Source organism: Thamnophis sirtalis, unplaced genomic scaffold (assembly GCF_051295495.1).
Source record: "Thamnophis sirtalis isolate CommonGarterSnake01/CBP01778 unplaced genomic scaffold, rThaSir2_p1.2 scaffold_17, whole genome shotgun sequence".
In the NCBI taxonomy this organism is placed as follows: domain Eukaryota; kingdom Metazoa; phylum Chordata; class Lepidosauria; order Squamata; family Natricidae; genus Thamnophis; species Thamnophis sirtalis.
Genome location: NW_028261397.1, coordinates 3,231,055 through 3,251,994, shown reverse-complemented (window position 1 = coordinate 3,251,994; position 20,940 = coordinate 3,231,055). Strand labels below are relative to the sequence as shown.

Genomic DNA, 20,940 nt, shown 5'->3' with positions numbered 1-20,940 from the left:
AAAAAAGAAAGAAAAAGAGTGAGAGAGAGATGAAAAAAAAGGGACAGAGGGACAAAAGGAAGGAAAGAGAGAGAGAGAGAGAGAGAAAGAAAAAGAAAGAAAGAAAACACATGGCCAGCAAGCCACTCCCACCACGTCACATGGCTGGTAAGCCACTCCCACAAAGGAGGCCACACCCACAGAGGTAGGTTCGAAAATTTTTTGAAACCCACCACTGTGGCCTGAAGGCAGGACAAGAAACAATGGATGGAAACTAATCAAGGAGAGGGGCAACCTGGAATTAAGGGGAAATTTCTTGATAACCCGAACAATTAACGGCTGGAATGAGTTGCCCCTCAGAAGTGGTGGGTGCTCCATTGCTGGAGGTTTTCACGAAGAGATTAGACAACATTTGTCTATGGTGCTATAGGGTTCTCCTGCTTGAACGGGGGGTTGGACTAGAAGACCTCCAAGGTCCCTTCCGACTCTGTTCTATTCTTTATACAAAACCATCCATTATTTACCTCATGCTTTGGCGGGTGGTGATAAGCAGTGACTGTGAAGATCGTCATGAAAGTCCCATAGAGGAATAAGCTGAAGAAAAACCTTTTTCTAACGAAGGATTCCCACTTGTAACGAAACAGCATGTTCAGGGGTTCCAGGGCCACCATTTTGTTCCGATTCTGTGGACGGAGAGATCACGTCAGGGAATTGTGCAGCTGCTGGTGTCCAATGAAGTGAAGTCAGAGATGCTGACCAGAACTTGTCATTTTATATCAACAAAATATACATTTACATCTACGTAGGTAGCAAAGTAGATAGTCAGGCAAACAGGAGAATCATGAGGTAAAATCACCGAGCAAACAGGGCCCATGGAAAGAAAAAGGCAGGGGAAAAAAGGCGAATTCTGGATTATTGCAATGCGCTCTACATGGGGCTACCCTTGAAAAGCGTTCGGACACTACAGCTAGTCCAGAATGCAGCCGCGCGAGCGATATTGGGTGTACCGAGATACACCCATATTACACCTGTCCTCCGCGAGCTGCACTGGCTGCCAATTGGTCTCCGAACGCAATTCAAGGTGTTGGTCATTACCTTTAAAGCCCTACATGGCTCAGGACCAGCGTATTTGCGAGACCGCCTACTGCCACATACCTCCCAACGGCTGATAAGATCCCACAGAGTGGGCCTCCTTAGGACGCCGTCAACCAGACAGTGTCGGCTGGCGGGGCCTCGGAGGAGAGCCTTCTCTGTGGCTGCACCGACCCTGTGGAATCAGCTACCCCCAGAGGTCCGGACCTCACCCACCCTCATGGCCTTCAGAAAAGCTGTTAAAACCTGGCTGTTGTGGCAGGCCTGGGGCTGTTGACCTTATTATGTAGGGTCCAGCCCCGATCAGAACGTATGTGGGGAATTTTTAAATTTTTTATTTTTATTTTGTTTTTCTTTTCTTGTTCTTTGTAAGCCGCCTGGAGTTCTCCGGGATTGGGCGGCCTATAAATCTAATAAATTGAATTGAATTGAATTGAATTCTCCCTCCACACCCACAGCAATGAAGCAGGAGAAAAAGGAGAAAGAGGAGGAGGAGAAAAAGGGGAAAGAAGAGCAGGAGGAGGAGAAAGAGAAAAAGGAGGAGGAGGAAGAGAAAGAGGAGCAGAAGGAAAAGGAAAAGAAGGAAGAGGAGAAGAAGGAAGAGGAGAAGGAGGAGGAGAAGGAGAGAGAGAAGACGGAAGGAGGAAGAGGGGGAAAAAGAGGAGGAAGAGAAAGAATAGAATAGAATAACAGAGTTGGAAGGGACCCTGGAGGTCTTCTAGTCCAACCCCCTGCCTAGGCAGGAAACCCTACACCTCTTCAGACAAATAGTTATCCAAACATTTTCTTAAACAATTCCAGTGTTGGAACATTCACAACTTCTGGAGAAGAGGTGGTATTCTGCTGACTTGGACCAGCTAAATGTTGTTTTTGCGGGCATCGTACATTTGAAGGGACCAGTACTAAGAAATGTAACAGGGCTTAGAATTATAAGAAGGAAAGGCAGGAAATGTTTACAGCTTTGCTGCAACCACAAGAGTTAGAAATACACCTGTTTGTTTCGGTTTACGCTTATGAGAAAATGCAGGAACTTTGGTTTAAGCAAAATTGGACAGAATAGAATGGAGTGGAGTAGAGTAGAGTAGAGTAGAATAGAATAGAATAGAATAGAATAGTTGGAAGGGACCCTAGAGGTCTTCTAGTCCAACCCCCTGCTTAGGCAGGAATCCCTATACCACTTCAGACAAATGGTTGTTCAACATTTTCTTAAAAACTTCCAGTGTTGGAGAATTCACAACTTCTGCAGGCAAGTTGTTCCACTGATTAATTGTTCTAACTGTAAGGAAATTTCTCCCTCAGTTCTAGGTGGCTTCTCTCCTTGATTAGTTTCCACCCATTGCTTCTTGTCCTGCCCTCAGGTGCCTTGGAGAATAGCTGGACACCCCCCCCTCTTCTTTGTGGCAACCCCTGAGATATTGGAAGACTGCTATCCTGTCTCCCCTGGTCCTTCTTTTCATTCAACTAGACACACCCAGTTCCTGCAACCGTTCTTCATATGTTTTAGCCTCCTTTCCCCCTAAACATCTTTGTTGGTCTTCTCACTCGAGAAAGAGGAGAAGGAGGAGCAGAAGGAAGAGAAGGAGAAGAAAAAGGAGGAAGAAAAGAAAGAGGAGGAGGAGGAGAAGAAAGAGGAGGAGGAGGAGGAGGAGGAGGAGGAGGAGGGAGAGGAGGAGGAGGAGGAGGAGAAGGAAGAGATGGTTCTGAATGAAGGAATCGCAAGGCAGAGAAGATCTGAGAAGGACCATCCTTGACTGGATCCACTCACTGGAATGTCGCTGTTGTAGGCCAGGATCTCCAGCACTGAGTTCTTATCTTCGCTGTCGATGGAGGTCAAATCGTAGAGGGACATTTGGATGGGACCATAGGTCCACTCGGTGAACTTGCGTGAAAGATGCTGGAACTTGGGGTCCTTCATTTCTCGCTGGAATATGTGCTTAAGGATCTGGAAAGACCAAAACGGGTAAATTGGCAACAGGAGTGTCTCTACAATTGACTACAATTGGTCCAGAATGCAGCCGCGCAAGTGATATTGGGTGTACCGAGATACACCCATGTTACACCTATCCTCCGCGAGCTGCACTGGCTTCCTATCGGTCTCCGAACGCGCTTCAAGGTGCTGGTTATTACCTTTAAAGCCCTACATGGCCTAGGACCCGGATATCTGCGAGACCGTCTTCTGCCACATACCTCCCAACGGCCAATAAAACCATACAGGATGGGCCTTCTCCAGGTGCCGTCAACCAGACAATGTCGTCTGGCGGCCCCTCAGGAGAGGGCCTTCTCTGTAGCTGCCCCAGCCCTATGGAACGATCTGGACCCTTCCCACTCTCTCGGCCTTCCGAAAGGCTACTAAGAGCCGAGGTGGCGCAGTGGTTAGGGTGCAGTACTGCAGGCCACTTCAGCTGACTGTTAGTGCAGTTCGGCAGTTCAAATCTCACCGGCTCAAGGTTGACTCAGCCTTCCATCCTTCCGAGGTGGGTGAAATGAGGACCCAGACTGTGGGGGCGATATGCTGACTCTGTAAACCGCTTAGAGAGGGCTGAAAGCCCTATGAAGCGGTATATAAGTCTAACTGCTATTACTGCTATTGCTATTACTAAAACCTGGCTATTCCGGCAGGCCTGGGGCTGTTGATCTCATGAATGAGGTCCAGCCCCGCCTAGATTGAGTGCATGAAGTGTTTTTTTAATCTGCTTTTCTTTTCTCTATTTTTTAATTTTTATCCTTTCAGAGATGTATTTCTGTAAGCCACCGGCAGTCCTTCGGGATTGGACGGCATATAAATTTATTAAATTTGAATTTTGAAGTTTCTCTAGGGGGTAGGTCAGAAAAGCCAAGGTGTTCTCCTTGTCCATCCATCATCTGGACATTTTTGACCTTCTTGAGGTCACGTCTGATAACTAAGCTACACAATCAAGAAAACTTCAGCACAGAGGAATTGTGGGAGGGAGGGGATTATACATTGGCAATGTCGGCAGCATATAGAGAAAACTTATATAAAATGTTTTGTAGATGGCATCTACCACCAGCGAGACTAGCAGAAATGTTTCCCAACAGATCACCAGAACGCTGGAAATGCAAACAGATACAGGGAACATACTATCACATGTGGTGGACCCGTCCCTCAGCAAAAAAATATTAGATAAGGATTAAAAAATGGTTAGATGAAATGGTAAAACAGCAAATAGAGTTAAAACTATTATTCATAGTTCATATGAATAATATAGGCATATTATCAGGGAAATATAAGGGAAAAAATTCCAATATTTAATGTTATAATGTAATAACGGTGGCTAGAATAATATATGCTCAAAACTGGAAAAATGGAAATTTGCCCTCTGAGGAAATGGTAATAAAGAAAATATTAGACAGCTCTGAGATGGATAGGTTAACAATGGAAATCAAAGACAAAGGAAAAACAGAATGCTACTTAATTTGGGATGTATGGTATAATTGGCTAGATAGTAGATGCAAAGATTAGAAAACAAATAGCGAAAGATGATTAATGAACTAGAAATTAGAAATAAGTGTAAATAGAATGAAAGATGAAGAACATTTATCTTCCAACATGTTAAAAACAAGAAAAAAAATTAAGGAAACAATTGGTCCATTGCTGGGAGAAAGTGGCAAGAAGGCGACAAGCAACAGGGAGAAAGCAGAACTATTTAATTCATTTTTTGCATCTGTCTTTACACAAAGGGATAAAACAGTCCAACTTATCAAAAACAGCGCCACAAAAATCAGATTAGGAACACAAATTGAAATTGGGAAGAAAACGATAAGTGAGCACCTATCTACCCTAGACGAGTTCAAATCACCAGGACCGGAGGGATTACACCCCAGGGTTCTGAAGAAACTGGCAGACGAGATCTCAGAACCACTGAACTATATCTTTCAGAGATCCTGGAGCACCGGGGAACTGCCAGAGGACTGGAAAAGAGCTGATGTGGTTCCCATCTTCAAAAAAGGGGGGGAAAATCATATCCAGCTGATAACTACAGAGCTATCAGCCTGACCTCAATACCAGGAAAGATTCTGGAAAAGATAATCAAGCAACGAATTAGCGAACACCTAGAAGCAAACAAAGTAATAGCCAAAAGCCAACATGGGTTTGTCAAAAACAGATCATGCCAGACTAATCTTATTGCATTCTTTGACAAAGTGACAAAATTAGTGGACCAGAGGAATGCCGTCGATGTAATTTACTTGGACTTTAGTAAGGCATTTGATAAGGTAGACCATAACCTACTACTAGATTAAAGTAGAAGAATGTGGGTTGGACAGCATCACCACCAGATGGATTCGTAACTGGCTGACCAACCGCACTCAATGTGTAGTCCTCAATGGAAGTGCGTCTACATGGAGGGACGTATGCAGTGGGGGACCCCAAGGCTCTGTTTTGGGTCCAGTATTTTTCAACATCTTCATCAATGATTTGGATGTGGGAATAAATGGGTAACTCATCAAATTTGCAGATGACACCAAGCTGGCAGGAATAGCTAACACTCCAGAAGACAGGCTTAAGGTACAGAAGGATCTTGACAAACTTGAACATTGGGCACTATCTAATAAAATGAAATTCAGTGGTGAAAAGAGTCAGGTTCTACATTTAGGCAAGAAAAATGAAATACATAGGTACAGTATAGGTGGTACCTTGCTCAACAGTAGTAACTGTGAAAGGGATCTTGGAGTCCTAGTGGACAAGCATTTAAATAGGAGGCAGCCGTGGGCAGCAGCTACCAAAAATGTCAACACACTTCAAGGCTGCATAAACAGAGGGAGAGAATCAAGATCACATGAAGGGTTAATACCACTTTATAAGGCCTTGGGAAGGCCCCACTTGGAATACGGCATCCAGTTTTGGTCGCCACAATGTAGAAAAGATGCGGAGACTCTAGAAAGAGTGCAGGGAAGAGCAACAAAGATGATTAGGGGACTGGAGACTAAAACATATGAAGAACGGTTGCAGGAACTGGGTAGGTCTAGTTTAATGAAAAGAAGGACCAGGGGAGACAGGATAGGAGTCTTCCAATATCTCAGGGGTTGCCCCAAAGAAGAGGGAGTCAAGTTATTCTCCAAGGCACCTGAGGGCAGAACAAGAAGCAATGGATGGAAACTTATCAAGGAGAGAAGCAACTTAGAACTGAGGAGAAATTAATCAGTGGAACAGAAATTGCCTCCAGAAGTTGTGAATGCCCCAACACTGGAAGTCTTTAAGAAGATGTTGGATAGCCATTTGTCTGAAATGGTATAGGGTTTCCTGCCTAGCTGATTTGGACATTTTGGACGGAAAAACCAGGAAACTAATGACAATGCACTACAGTTTACATCCATGTGGTGATACTGATAGACTTTACCTGCACCCCTAACCCTCTAGAAAAAAAACCCCTGGGGTGTTCAAACTTGACAGCTTTAAGACTTGTGGGTTTCAACTCCCAGAATTCCTCCTCCAGTCATGTTGCTCTTTCGCCTTGGCGCCACTCTGGCTACCTCCGTCCGGACCTGGTGCAGCCAGCACAAACTACCGTCAGTCACCCTGTGCTCATCAAAACGAGTCCGGGGAGGTCCTTTGCGGGTGACCACTCCTAGCCGCTTGTGCTCAGCACTGCGGCTGAAGTAAAGCCCCCAAGCCCCCACCACCACCGGAATATCTGCTGCTGCCTCCTCCACCTCCAACAGCACTGCCGGATTTGCTGAATACGGGGCGACTGACGGTAGTTTGAGCAGTGGAGCCAGCGCCTAGGTGATCCTAGGAGATCGGCTGTGCCACGTAAGCTCCTGCCGCCATCCCCACCTCCCCGCCCGTGCTAACTCTAACCAGGAGAGAAAATCTGAGGCTCCTCAGCTTCCGGAACCTGTGACACTGGAAATCACGGCGTGGCAATTGGAAACTGCTGCGCGGTGTTTTTTTGCCACGTGCGTGGCCGTGCAGCCGCGCGGCTTAGAGGGAACATTGGTGACCATGGGGATGCAATTAGGATTGCCCGTCACTGTTTCTGATGCCGTTGTAACTGCAACACATCACTAAACAAATGGTTGTAAGTCGAGGACTAGGTATACTGTTGAGGAGGGAGATTACCTCGATTTTCCCGGTCTTGACGGCCAGCGTTAAAGGAGTCAGCTGTTTCTTGTTGACAATCTCTTCCAATTTGCAGGAAGGGTCAATCTCGGCCCCTTTCATCAGGATCATATCGTACATGTTGACCACGAGCTCAGTGTTCTTCTCCGTGTCGTTGGCCACCATCACCAGCGCATGGAGGACGGTGTTGCCCATGGAATCCTTCTCGGTCAGACTGGCCTTCTGGTATTCGTTATCCAGGAGGTACATGACCACTTCTGGCTGGTTGGTACAAGCAGCCAAGGAGAGAGGAAGTTCACCTGGAAGAGAGAGGATGATGGGCCAAGGTTGCATTGACCATCTAGGTCAGAGGTGTCCAACCTTGGTCACTTGTAAGACCTTTGGACTTCAACTCCCAGAATTCCCCAGCCAGCAGGTCTTCCAGTGGCCAAGGTGGAAGTTCACAGCTCTTTTAAGTCTTGTGGACTTCAACTCCCAGAATTCCCCAACCAGCAGGTCTTCAAGCTGAAGTCCACAGCTCTTTAAGTCTTCTGGCCTTCAACTCCCAGAAATATGACTGGGGAATTCTGGGAGTGGAGGTCTACAGGTCTTCAAGTGGCCAAGGTTGGTCAACTCTGACCTGCAGTGTCTCCCAGAGTGGGAGGATATCGAATCCCCTTTGAGGATGAAAACAATGGAGCGGTCAACCAGAGTCAAATTGCACCCACAACATTTGTCCTGCCGCCCTACCGAAATAAAAGCGAGCCTTTTTGTGGTCCTTCTGGAACAAAAGACCAGAAGCCTTGGCATGGACACGAGCCCCGTTCTCCACCAGGAGCTTCACAAGAGCAAGGTTCCTCTTCTCAATGGCGATGTGGAGCGCTGTTTGGCCTGCAAAGATGGTGAGAAATGGCACCGGAGAAAGATGGAAGATTTTATCAAGAGGTCTGCACAAGTTTAGGTCAAAAAAAGTCAAGGTGGCGGCCACCCCTGAGCCATCAAAACTCCAACTGTTTCCCTGTTTAACTGAAAAAGCTCCATTGTTGTTTTTTTAACTGTATCAATAATGCAGCCATTCCTGGTACACCCGTACTGGTGCCTGCTGGAAGCAGCAGCCACCATACTGGAACAGTGCTTTGGTGGGCCCCGCCCACCCTCGTTCCTTACCTGTATTTGAAGGAAACGGGCCATTTGTTCAGCGTTCGGCACCTGCGCGACGCTCTGCCGAGTAGCTGGAGTGTCGCAGGCGGTGGATGCGCATGCGTGCATAATGCCCGTACCCGTGGTGGCCCCCCGGTCCTGTTGCAGCATACGGGATTGTAACGGGATCCGGAACCCACCGCTGAGCCATTCCCCCGAATTTCCAATTGCATGGGAAGAATTCTCATTTCAAGAATGAGAAAAGGACGGTCTCTTCATGGGATCACCCTTGGGATCAGGGGTGAAATGTAAAAATGTTTGCCACTGGTTCTCTGGGCGTGGCTTGGTGGGTGTGGCTTGGTGGGGGCATGTGACTGGGTGTGCATGGCCAACTTTTTTAAAAAAAATTAATATACTTTTTTATTTTCCATTTTCATAACATATAATCACATGTATACTATTACATAGCCAATATCCTATTGTATTAAGTAGTAATTACATCAATTCCTCTTGTCATCAACACCCAGAAAGATAAACCCATTATTAGCTCTTCTGCTCTTCATACACCTCTTTCTTCTGCCTCTCTCCTACCTCCTTTCTTCCCTCCATCATCCTTTCCTACTCTACTTCCCCTTCCTTTCTCCTTCTCCTTTCTCTTCATTCCACTCCTCCTTATCCCCCTCACCTTCCCCCCTTACCCTCTCTCCTATCCCTCTCTTCCTATCTTTCTTCTCTCCTTTCCCACTCTTCCTCTCATTCACTGGGTGAACTTTTTTTTAATTTTTAAAGTATTTTTACTACCTATTCGCCCGAGCCGGTAGTAAAAAAAAAAAATGCTTTAAGAAGGGGGAAATACAGATGAGAAATACAAGCTGGAATGGAGAAGATGGATTGATTATATTCAAAATAAATATGGGACTAAGAAACTTCAGTTAGCTTATGAATGAATGAACAAGGAATGTTACAACTTATCTAAGTTAGCTTTACAAAAGGGGACTTAAAGTACGAGCGAAGGGACGATGCTAAAGTTAGTTAGTTTATTTTAGTGTATGATTGCTAAATGTTTATGCCCTGTATTTACTCTGGGAGGTTGGGGGGGGGAGGGGATGTGGGTTTGGTGGGGAGGGAGGGAAGGGGAAAGGTATATAATTGTAACATTTATTAAAACTTTTAATAAAAAAAAAAAGAAGGGGGGAGGTTCAGCTGTGCGGGGCCATCGTGGGAACCTTTTCGATGTTCCGAGATGGTGCAGTGAGTAGAGTGCAGAACTGCAGGCCACTTCAGCTGACTGCTAGTTCAGCGGTTCAGCGGTTCAAATCTCACCGGCTCAGGGTTGACTCAGCCTTCCATCCTTCCGAGGTGGGTGAAATGAGGACCCAGACTGTGGGGGCGATATGCTGACTCTCTGTAAACCGCTTAGAGAGGGCTGAAAGCCCTATGAAGCAGTATATAAGCCTAACTGCTATTGCTATTGCTATTCCCCCCCCCCATTTTTAAAGCATTTTTTTAAACTACTGAATAGGTAGTAAAAAATACTTTGAGAAGTGAAAAAAAGAAAGATTCCCACCATTAAACAGCACAGCTGATTGTCACAGAACCTTTTCCCCCCCCACTTTTTAAAGCATTTTTTAGCTACCAGTTCGGGCGAATAGGCAGGAAAAAAATGCTTTAAAAAGTGTGGGGGGAGGGGAAAAGCTTCCGACACTGTGAGCGGAACCAACAACAATTTTCCCTACCGGTTCGCGCAAACCGGTAGCATTTCACCCCTCCCTGGGATGGTGGTGGCCATCTTGACTCTTATGACCACATTCCTGGCTGTCTATTCAGAAAGACATTTAGACATTTTTAGACATTTTATTAGGATTTATAGGCCGCCCTTTTCCCTGAGGGGACTCAGGGCGGCTTACAATCACAGGGAAGGGGGTGCAATATCAAAAGACAAACAATGTGTGAACAGAAGAAAATAATAAAACACAACTTGCATTCAACAGTCAACACTCGGGCGGGTAAATTGGGAACCTATCCCCAGGCCTGATGGGAGAGCCAGGTCTTGAGGGCTGCGCGGAAGGTCTGGATGGTGGTGAGGGTACGGATCTCGACGGGGAGGTCATTCCACAGGGTCGGAGCTGCAACAGAAAAGGCTCTCCTCTGTGTAGTCGCCACTCGACATTGACTGGCAGATGGAATCCGGAGGAGGCCCAGTCTGTGCGATCTAATCGGTCGGAGGGAGGTGATCGGCAGAAGGCGGTCTCTCAAGTACCCAGATCCACTACCATGGAGTGCTTTAAAGGTGGTCATCAGTACCCTGAAGCGCACCCGGAGATCGACAGGTAGCCAGTGCAGCTCGCGGAGGATGGGTGTAACGTGGGCGAACCGCGGTGCGCCCACTATCACTCGCGCGGCTGCATTCTGGACTAACTGCAGTCGCCGGATGCACTTCAAGGGCAACCCCATGTAGAGCCCATTGCAGTATTCCAGCCTAGAGATCACAAGGGCTCGAGTGACTGTTGCGAGAGCCTCCCGGTTTAGGTAGGGCCGCAACTGACGGACCAGGCGAACCTGGGCAAATGCCCCCCTGGTCACAGCCGACAGCTGGTGGTCAAAAGTCAGCTGTGGATCCAGGAGGACTCCTAAGTTGCGGACCCTATCTGAGGGGTATAAAATTTGACCCCCCCAGCCTAAGTGTTGGAACATTGGCCAAATTGTTGGGAGGGAAACACAACAGCCACTCGGTCTTGTCCGGGTTGAGTACCAGTTTGTTAGCGCTCATCCAGAAAGGCGTTTGTTATATCAACTTTGGGGGGAGGGCATGGAAATTGATTAAATAAACAAATTCCCCAAATTTGTTGGCAAAAAATGCCATGGGATTTCCATAAGATCGAGGCAGGTCTTCCCTCTGCTTGGAAAGCCCATGCCCCTAGTCCTCAGTGAGGTGCTTCTGCTGAGCCTCCTTCTCGGTCAGATCCAGTTTGAACTGAGCTGTTGTGCCAACTCTTCCTCCTGGCGGCTGCTTAGCTCCAGCAACGGCTTCCTGTTGGGGCGCCAAGGAGCCCGGGTGGGCTCAGGCGAGGAGTGTCTGGGAGGGGGAAGGGCTAAGAGAGGCCACCGAGGCGCCCCACAATGTGAGTGACACTGAGTTGGCCACACCCACCCAGTCACATGACCACCTGGCCACACCCAGCCAGCCAGTCATTAGGCAGATGATATCATTGGCCCAGGGGATTTAAAATTATGAATTTAGTGGTCGCTGAAGTCCGAAAGGTTGGTGATCCCTGACCTGGATGACTGAAGATTCTCCCCAGAGTTTCTCCCAACTGAAGATCTCCTTCCAGCCACCCCATCCTAGAAGACAGAGTCCTCCACCCTCACCGTCCCAAGGAGGATCCTTACCCTTGTAGTAGCTGTCAGTGCAAGCGGCGTTGACCAAAGACTTGGGGTTCTCTGTCTCCTTGTCTATCTCCAGGAGCAAAGGGATAGTGGGGTTGTGTCCATCTTTCAAATGGAGCAAGGCCTTCATCAAACAGGTCTTCCCCGTCTTCTCATCTGGAAGAAAGAAGAAGCCCAGGGAAGGAAGCTTAGATGAAGCCCATCTCGTCTTCCATCTTCCTAAAACAGCCTTTCTCCACTTTAGCCATGAACGGACTTCAACACCCAGAATCCCCCAGTGAGGGTTCTTTAAGAGGGATGGACTCCCAGAATTCCCCAGCCAGGGTTCTTTAAGAGGGATGGACTCCCACTCCCAGAATCCCCCAGCCAGGGTTCTTTAAGAGGGGAGGACTTCCACTCCCAGAATCCCCCAGCCAGGGTTCTTTAAGAGGGGAGGACTTCCACTCCCAGAATCCCCCAGCCAGGGTTCTTTAAGAGGGATGGACTCCCACTCCCAGAATCCCCCAGCCAGGGTTCTTTAAGAGGGGAGGACTTCCACTCCCAGAATTCTCCAGCCAGGGTTCTTTAAGAGGGGAGGACTTCCACTCCCAGAATCCCCCAGCCAGGGTTCTTTAAGAGGGATGGACTTCCACTCCCAGAATCCCCCAGCCAGCAGGCTTTAAGATGGGTGGACTTCTATTCCCAGAATCCCACAGCCACGGTTCTTTAAGAGGGATAGATTCCCACTCCCAGAATCCCCCAGTCAGGGTTCTTTAAGAGGGATGGACTCCCACTCCCAGAATTCCCCAGCCAGGGTTCTTTAAAGAGGAGAGGAATTTCCTAACAGTTGGGACAATTAACCAGTGGAACAGCTTGCCACCAGAAGCTGTGTGTGCTCCATCACTGGATGTTTTTAAGAAGAGTCTAGACAGTCACTTACAGTATCTGAAATAGTATAGGTTCTCTTGCTTGAGCAGGGGGTTGGACTAGATGACCTCCAGGTTCCCTTTCAGCTCTATTCCGATTAACCCCACAGTTCTCCCCTGAGCTGCAAATATTCCATTTTAGGGGAAGTTCTATGAGGCTTGTCTTCTTGTTACCCTGATGTAACGGCACGAGAGTCAGCAAGATCTACCTCTAAATTGAGTGTCGGTGAGAAAGCTGGACGTTCTCCGCAGATAATCACTCAAGCCATTCAGCTGTTCCGGGCCTCCCGCGACTACGGCTTGGAAAATGCGCTTGTTGTCGAAGCGATTTGGATCATCCGGTCTGGGGAAGAGAAAGGAGAGGAGAAGGGTCCAAGACAGATTCACTCCTTTGGTCCACTGCCCAGCTGGTAACTTTGGACCAAATACCAGGAGATGGTGAATTCTAGTCCCTGCCTTAGCCATGAAAGCCAACTGGGTGTCTTTGGGCCAATCACTAAGAGCGGTGAATTCTAGTTCTGCCTTAGGCATGAAAACCTGCTGGGTGCCTTTGGGCCAATCAGCAGGAGCCAGTGAATTCTAGTTCTGTCTTAGGCATGAAAGCCAATTGGGTGACTTTGGGCCAATCACTAGGAGCCGGTGAATTCTAGTTCTGCCTTAGGCATGAAAGCCAATTGGGTGACATTGGGCCAATCACCAGGAGGCAGTAATTTCTAGTCCCACCTTAGCCATGAAAGCCAGCTGGGTGCCTTTGGGCCAATCACTAGGAGCCAGTGAATTCTAGTCCCACCTTAGCCATGAAAGCCAGCTGGGTGCCTTTGGGCCAATCACCAGGAGGTGATTGCCCAGGTTCGCCTGGTGCACCAGTTGCGTCCCTACCTGAACCGGGAGGCTCTCACAACAGTCACTCGTGCCCTTGTGACCTCCAGACTGGATTACTGCAACGTGCTCTACATGGGGCAGCCCTTGAGGAGTATTCGGCGACTTCAGCTAGTCCAGAATGCGGCCGCGCGAGTGATCGTGGGTGCGCCTCGGTTCACCCACGTAACACCTATCCTCCGCGAGCTGCACTGGCTGCCTGTTGATCTCCGGGTACGCTTCAAGGTGCTAGTCGTCACCTACAAAGCCCTTCATGGTATTGGAGCTGGGTACTTGAGAGACCGCCTGCTGCCAATTACCTCCACTAGACCGATTAGATCCCACAGATTAGGCCTCCTCCGAATTCCATCAGCCGGCCAGTGTTGACTGGCGACTACCCGGAGGAGAGCCTTCTCTGTGGCTGCTCCGGCCCTCTGGAACGAACTCCCCGTGGAGATTCGAACCCTCACCACCCTCCAGGCCTTCCGCATAGCCCTTAAAACCTGGCTGTTCCAACAGGCCTGGGGCTAAAGAGCTTTTGCCCCCCTCCTCGAATGGTATGATTGTTGTGCTTTTAACTATGTATGGTTTTTATGTTTTTGTAACTCTGTTTGTATTTCCCCTCCCTTTTTGAGTTGTGAGCCGCCCTGAGTCCCTTCAGGGAAAAGGGCGGCATACAAATGAATTAAACCTAAACCTAAACCTAAACCTCTCAGGCCAACCCACAGGGTTGTTGTTGTGGGGGAAATAGAAGAAGGAAGGTGCCTTGGATAGATTCACCGTCTTGAGTTATTTGTAAAAATAAGAAAGGCAGGGAAGAAATGGGAAAAATAATAATTGTGTCGTGCATCGCTTTAAGATGACAGAATAACAGAGTTGGAAGGGACCTTGTGGGTCATCTAGTCCAACCCAAGCCCGCGATTCCTGCACTGGACTGCAAAGCTACCCATAAACCTTGGACAGAGACTAACGCAAAAGTGGTGAATTTCTGCAAAATAATTCCCATTGTGATAAATGACTTACGCGACGAGTCCTGGCCGGTAATTCAGGTTCACCCGGATCTGGGGGGAGGGAGGGGCTTCCTTCTGGAAAGGGGTCTCCAAGGGTGGCAGTCCATGCTCCGCCCCAGTTGTCCCCTCTGTGGCTGCGTTCGGATCCTCCGCAAGGCCATCATCCGTCTCCAGCGCAAAGTGGGATCTGCTCATTGTCCCGACAGTGGCAAGTGGGCCAAAGGCTGAACCTAAAGGGCTGGCAGAACTGGGTAGGGAGGGGTTGTGGGGAAGGGGTTGGGACAAAGGGATCTTGTTGTGGACAATCAATTAAATACAAGCCAGCAGTGTGCATTGTCAGCCAAGAGCCCATGCAATCCTAAATTGTTTGCCTCCTGAAAAAAGCACCGTTGGGACGACCACGAACTGAATGACGGAGAATATCTACAGAGTTTTAGCTACACAATTTGGGATGAAGACCCTTGGAATGGTTGTGGGAACAGGAATGGATTTCCAGAGGGAAAAGAATTGCAGTCGACAGGAACCATTTGTACTACTCGGGTGACCTTGAGGACACAGAGAAACCTCCAAGGGTGGGTGTTGTGGCCCAGCAGGAGCCGCTGGAGCTGCCACCAGACTCCCGACAGCGAGGGGCCCTATGAGTCGGCTCTGGAGGATGTGGAGGACCCTGGACAGGGTTCCGACTCCGAGCAGGGCGCAGAGAGGCTGGTTGGCTACCAGGAGGTGCCTGAGCCTTGGACCAGTGGGGAGGAGACAAAGGAGTGTGATCCTGACATCATGAATTGGAGCAGTTGGGAGGAGACAAGGGAATTGGTCCTGGATGCCCCGCAACGGAGAGCTAATAGGCGTAAGGAACAGTTACGCAGTTACAGGAGATAATTGCACTCAGCCAGTGGTAATTAGGCTCCTCTCAAGACTATAAAAGGAATGATTGTGCACATGCCCTTTTGCAGGAGTCAACGTATTCACTAAAGTTGGAGAACATTCGTGGCTAGCTTGGCAGGCTGGATTGCTGCCAACGTCTTGTCTGTGCTGGCTTGCTGCCAAGGTCCTGTCTATGTGTCAATAAATCCTTGCAGTATCTTTGTCTCGGCGTGTTTTGGTGTAGGACGAGGGGGGTCAGAACAGGTGGGAATGGAGATTTTGCAGTATCCTTCCCCTGCCAGGCCCACCAAGCCACGCCCAAAGAACTGGTAGTAAATAAATTTGAATTTCACTACTAAACGCATCCCATTAGTAGCAAAGCAAAAATAAGCATTTGATTCCCTCTGATCTAAACTGCAAGACAGTTCAGCAGTCTGCACATGCTCTAAAGCCATCTCGTTCACGAGCCCCATTGTTTTATTTTCGGATGGGAAGGAGGATACTCACCGACTGGTTGGATTTCACGAGGCTAATCGTCCCAGATCTCCAGAATCCTGTGTGCAGGGATCTCCATCAAAGGCAAGATATCAACCTGGGTCCTTGGTCTGTAACCCCGACACGACCTCTCCGCTGCGAGATTGGTGGTGCATCCGAAGAGCAGCAGTTCTACCTGGAGTAGAGAAGCCTCAAGTATCTCTGCCAGGAAGGATGTGGCTACCATTATAACCTGAAAAAGGGGGACGTGGTCGGAGTTCTCAGACTGGAGTAGACCAATTAGATTAGACACACCACCGTGAGAACTGACATTTCTCCGGTTCAGGTTATGTGTCCAGAGTAACCAAGAACATTTCTGGAATTAGCCCGTTTAAGCCCTGTGTCCAAAGCAGGAAAAAAAATGTGTTCCGATATTTGTAAGAGCTTATTTCTTCCTGGACCAAAGGTCATCCAGTCCACCCCCAGCTCAAGCAGGAGACCCTATATCAGTGTTTCTCAACCTTGGCAACTTGAAGATGTCCGGACTTCAACTCCCAGAATTCCCCAGCCAGCGAATGCTGGCTGGGGGATTCTGAGAGTTGAAGTCCGGACATCTTCAAGTTGCCAAGGTTGAGAAACACTGCCCTATATCGTTTCAGACAAGTCTTTTTAAATACCTCCAGTGATGGTGCACCCATAACTTCCGGTGGCAAGCAGTTCCACTGGTTAATGTTGGGAAGTCTCATCTTAATTCCAGGTTGCTTCTCTCTTTGGTTAGTTTCCATCCATTGCTTCTCGTCCTGCCTTCAGGGGATTTGGAAAATAAATTGACCCTTTCTTCTTTGGGGCAGCCCCTTAAATACTGGAGGTACCCCTCAAATACTGTTGTCATGTCCCCTCCTAGTCCTTCTCTTCCTTAGACTAGACATACCCAGTTCCTGCAACCGATCTTCATATGTTTTAGTCTCCAGGCCTTTAATCATGTTCGTTTCTCTTCTCTGCATTCTTTCCAGAGTCTCCACATCTTTTAAAAGGTTTTTATTTATTTTTTCATTTTCATACAAATAACCGCATGTACCCTGTTACATAACCAACATTGTTTTATATTATTAAATATTTAAATACAATACAAATGCAATAGCAGAATTGGAAGGGGCCTTGGAGATCTTCTAGTCTAACCCCCTACCTAGGCAGGAAACCTATACCGTTTCAGAGAAATGGCTATCCAGTGTTGGGGCATTCACAACTTCTGGAGACTCTGGAAAAAGTGCAGAGAAGAGCAACAAAGAGGATGAGGGGACTGGAGGCTAAAGCATATGAAGAACGGTTGCAGGAATTGGGTATGTCTAGTTTAATGGAAAGAAGGACCAGGGGAGACATGATAGCAGTCTTCCAATATCTCAGGGGCTGCCCCAAAGAAGAGGGAGTCAAGCTATTCTCCAAGGCACCTGAGGGCAGAACAAGAAGCAATGGGTGGAAACTAATCAAGGAGAGAAGCAGCTTAGAACTGAGGAGAAATTTCCTGACAGTGAGAACAATGAATCAGTGAAACAGAAGTTGCCTCCAGAAGTTGTGAATGCCCCAACACCGGAAGTCTTTAAGAAGATGCTGGATAGCACTGTTCCCTCTAAGGTGCGCGGCTGCGCGGCCGCGCACCTTGCAAGAAAACCCCGCGCAGCAGTTTCTATCTGCCACGCAGAGATTTCTGTAAAGGAAACGTTTTGTAGGCGGCTACAACTGGATCCGGCAGTGCTGTTGCCTGTTGGAGGAGGAGGAGGCAAACCAGCCTGCCACCACCGGCCACCGCCAGCCCCGCCGCTCTTCCCGCCCCCTTCCCAGCCCCACAGTCCAGCGGTCGCAGCAGAAACAGCCCCGGGTCTCCGCTGCCGCTCCCCACATTTTCTGGACGGGGATCCCTTGGAGAGGGGATTCCTTCCTGCGAGACCCCGTCCAGAAAATGCGGGGAGCGGCAGCGGAGACCCGGGGCTGTTTCTGCTGCGACCGCTGGACTGTGGGGCTGAGAAGGGGGCGAGAAGAGCGGCGGGGCTGGCGGTGGCCCGCGGTGGCAGGCTGGTTCGCCTCCTCCTCCTCCAACAGCACTGCCGGATTTCCGCCCAATGCTGCGGGGGCGCCAGCGGGAGCTTTGGCGGCTTCACCTCAGCCGCAGCGCTGGGCAGCAAATGTGTTGGTGCTGTTGGAGGAGGAGGAGGAGGAGGAGGAGGAGGAGGAGGAGGAGGAGGAGGCAGCAATAGCACCTGAGGAGGACAGGACAAGAAGCAATGGAAACTTGTCAGAAGGAGACTCAAGCTGGAAATAAGGAGAAATCTGACAGTAAGAACAATTAAAATCAATGGAATCTTAATTCATTTGCTACAGGTTTTCAAAAGACTGGAGGGCCATTTGTCTCAGATGATATAAAGACTCCTGCCTTGGACGAGGGGCTGGACTAGAAGACCTCAAGTATCCCTTCTGATTCTATGATTTTAAAAACCACAAGCTTTTTACAGCTCGCTTGCAACTTTACCAAATTTAGTTCAGCCATTTCCTTTTGTTATTAAATGGGTATTGCTAGTTCAATGCACATGCGCTCCACTTTTAAGATGCTGAAAAAATCCCCATGACCTGCAACAAAATTCATTCTTCCACTCTTATCTTGCCCTAACTTCTGATAGGTTCCTGAAATATAGATCTACAAAATTTAGTGAAAATATTTCTATCTATTTTAATACAGACTCGTAAAACAGATTGGGACAAATGACATTAGTGCTCTGGGATAATAGCAGGTTTACTCTATTTGGATTTTCAGATAAAAGGTATCTTTTGTGCTAAGTTCTAACAATGTAGTTCTCTAATGTAACTATGAAACAGTCCAAATATATAATTCCCCTCAGGGAGGAATTCTGGGAGTTGAAGTCCACAAGTCTTAAAGCTGTCACGTTTGAAGACCCCTGGGTTTTTTTTTTTCCCTAAAGGGTTAGGGGTGCAAGGGTCTTGTAACAACAGCTTTAAGACTTGCGTGCTTCAAATGCCAGACTTTCTGAGCCAACATTTTGGTTGCTAAGCAGGAGCGTTGTTAAGTGATACTGATATTATATAACACTTTTAATTAAGCGGGTACCTTGAATAAACATAACTTTGAGTTTCAAATAATACTGATTTTGTTGTTGTCTTAGGTGACATCTGTGAAAAAAATTCAGGTGCTCAGGCATGAAAATATGCCGCTCAAACACTATACTTTTCTGCTCACACTGAAAAAAAATTAGAGGGAACATTGCTGGATAGCCATTTGTCTGGAATGGAAAAGGGTCTCCTGCTTGATCAGAGGGTTGGTGTCAGCATCCCTCCATTATATAATTAGGAAAGAAAGGCCAAGAGATTCCATGGGTTGGAAATCAAAAGTACTTTTACTAATTACAAATGGTTAGCGAGCAGTTGCGAAGCGAAGTCTGTTTAATTAGGCGCGAAAGCAATTGATATATAGAATAGTCCATTCCCCACCCCTTGGGATCATAGCCTCAGGCCAATCATAAGTCCTTCAAGTGTCAGGTGTGAGATAACTTCAAACAGGCATCACGAAGATGGAATGTCGGGGCCGTTGGTCCAGGCGGGAAGCACCCACGCATGCGTAGTCCAACCATCCAGTGACTACTAGAACATTCCTCCAGCACATCGAATAACCCCACCCAAATACCAAACCCTCCCTCCCCGTTTCATGACAGCTGAAGCAGTAGCAAGGCAGAAGCTGACAGTTGGACTGTGATCCAACCCTCTGATCAAGGGAGTCTCTTCCAACTGTATTACTATGTTCTGTAGCAGAAGAAGAACCAACATGAAGAGGAAGAAGGAGGAAGTGACAAGTGAGAAGAAGGGAAGGAAGGAAGGAAGAAAGGAAGGAAGGAAGGAAGGAAGGAAGGAAGCAAAGAAGGAAGGAAAGAAGGAAGGAAGGAAGGAAGGAAGGAAGGAAGGAAGGAAGGAAGGAAGGAAGGAAGGAAGGAAGGATCAATGATAATCGAGCTTGAAAGGACCTTGGAGGTCTTCTAGTCCAACCCCCACTTCTTCAACCAGAAGACCTTACTCTATTTCAGACAAGTGACTGTCCAGTCTCTTCTTAAAAATCTCCACAACTTCTGGTGGCAAGCTGTTCCACTGGTTAATAGTCCTCGCTGTTGTCCTCACTGTTCTCCTTAATTCCAGGTTAATTCTCTCTTTGATTACTTTCCATCCATTGTTTCTCCTCCTGTCTTCTGGTGCTTTGGAAAATACGTATGTTGACCCCAGTGGTGGGTTTCAAAATTTTTAGAACCTATTCTGTAGGTGTGGCCTGTTTTGTGGGAGTGGCCTGGTGGTCATGTGGCTGGGTGGGCGTGGCTTGGTGGGCGTGTGACCGGGTGGGCGTGGCTAACTTGGAAAAGGTGGTGAAACTCACTTAACAACGCTCTTGCTTAGCAACTAAAATTTTGGGCTCAATTGTGGTCATAAGTTCTCTTTCTTTTTCTTTCTTTCTCTCTCTTTCTTTCCTTCCTTCCTTTTCTCTCTCTCCCCCTCTCTTTCTTTCTTCTTTCTTTCCCACTTCCTTTTTATTTCTTTTTTATTTCTCTTTCTATCTTTGTCTCTCTTTTTTCTCTCACTCTCCCTCCCTCCATTCCTTCCTTCCTTTCTTGTGTGTTATCTCTTCCTTTCTTGTGTGTATATCTCTCCCCCTTCCTTCCTTCCTTCCTTCCTTCCTTCCTTCCTTCCTTCCTTCCAAACAGGTTCCAAAAGGTACGCTAAATTTCACGAACCGGTTCTGGCGTACCAGTGCAAACCGGGAGAAACCCACCCCTGGTTGACTCCTTCCCCTTTCTGGCAACCACTCAAATACTGGAATATTGCTGTCATGTCCCCCCTAGTCCTTCTTTTCTCTAGGCTGGAGATATATGCAACATCATATGTTTTAGTCCCCAGGCCTTTGACCCCCTTAATTGTTCTTCTTTGCATTTTTCCAAAGTCTCAACAACTTTTTTGTAATGAAATGACTGAAATTGGATGCAGGATTCCAAGTGTGGCCTTACTAAGGCTTCATAAAGAGCCGAGGTGGCGCAGTGGTTAAATGCAGCACTGCAGGCTACTTCAGCTGACTGCAGTTCTGCAGTTCGGCTGTTCAAATCTCACCGGCTCAAGGTTGACTCAGCCT

General features: G+C 47.8%; 1 protein-coding gene across 1 annotated transcript; it reads right to left on the bottom strand.

Annotated features, from left to right (window-relative positions):
• Nucleotides 1-388: 388 nt before the first annotated feature.
• On the bottom strand, nt 389-14,624 carry LOC148042385 (transient receptor potential cation channel subfamily V member 2-like). The gene is made up of 7 exons (XM_087702886.1): nt 14,443-14,624; nt 12,771-12,904; nt 11,660-11,812; nt 7,880-8,020; nt 7,151-7,449; nt 2,837-3,013; nt 389-662 (listed from the first exon to the last, which is right to left on the bottom strand). The coding sequence occupies exons 1-7, from the start codon at nt 14,622-14,624 to the stop codon at nt 438-440; spliced, it is 1,311 nt and encodes a 436-aa protein (XP_087559012.1). The 3' UTR covers nt 389-437.
• Between the last annotated feature and the right edge of the window lie 6,316 nt (nt 14,625-20,940).

Coding starts and splice junctions, on each gene's coding strand:
- LOC148042385 (XM_087702886.1), bottom strand. CDS start 14,624: ATGAGCAGATCCCACTTTGCGCTGGAGACGGATGATGGCCTTGCGGAG. Junction 12,905..14,442: donor TACCGGCCAGGACTCGTCGC/GTAAGTCATTTA, acceptor TCTCTTCCCCAG/ACCGGATGATCCAAATCGCT. Junction 8,021..11,659: donor CACTGACAGCTACTACAAGG/GTAAGGATCCTC, acceptor CCATCTTTGCAG/GCCAAACAGCGCTCCACATC.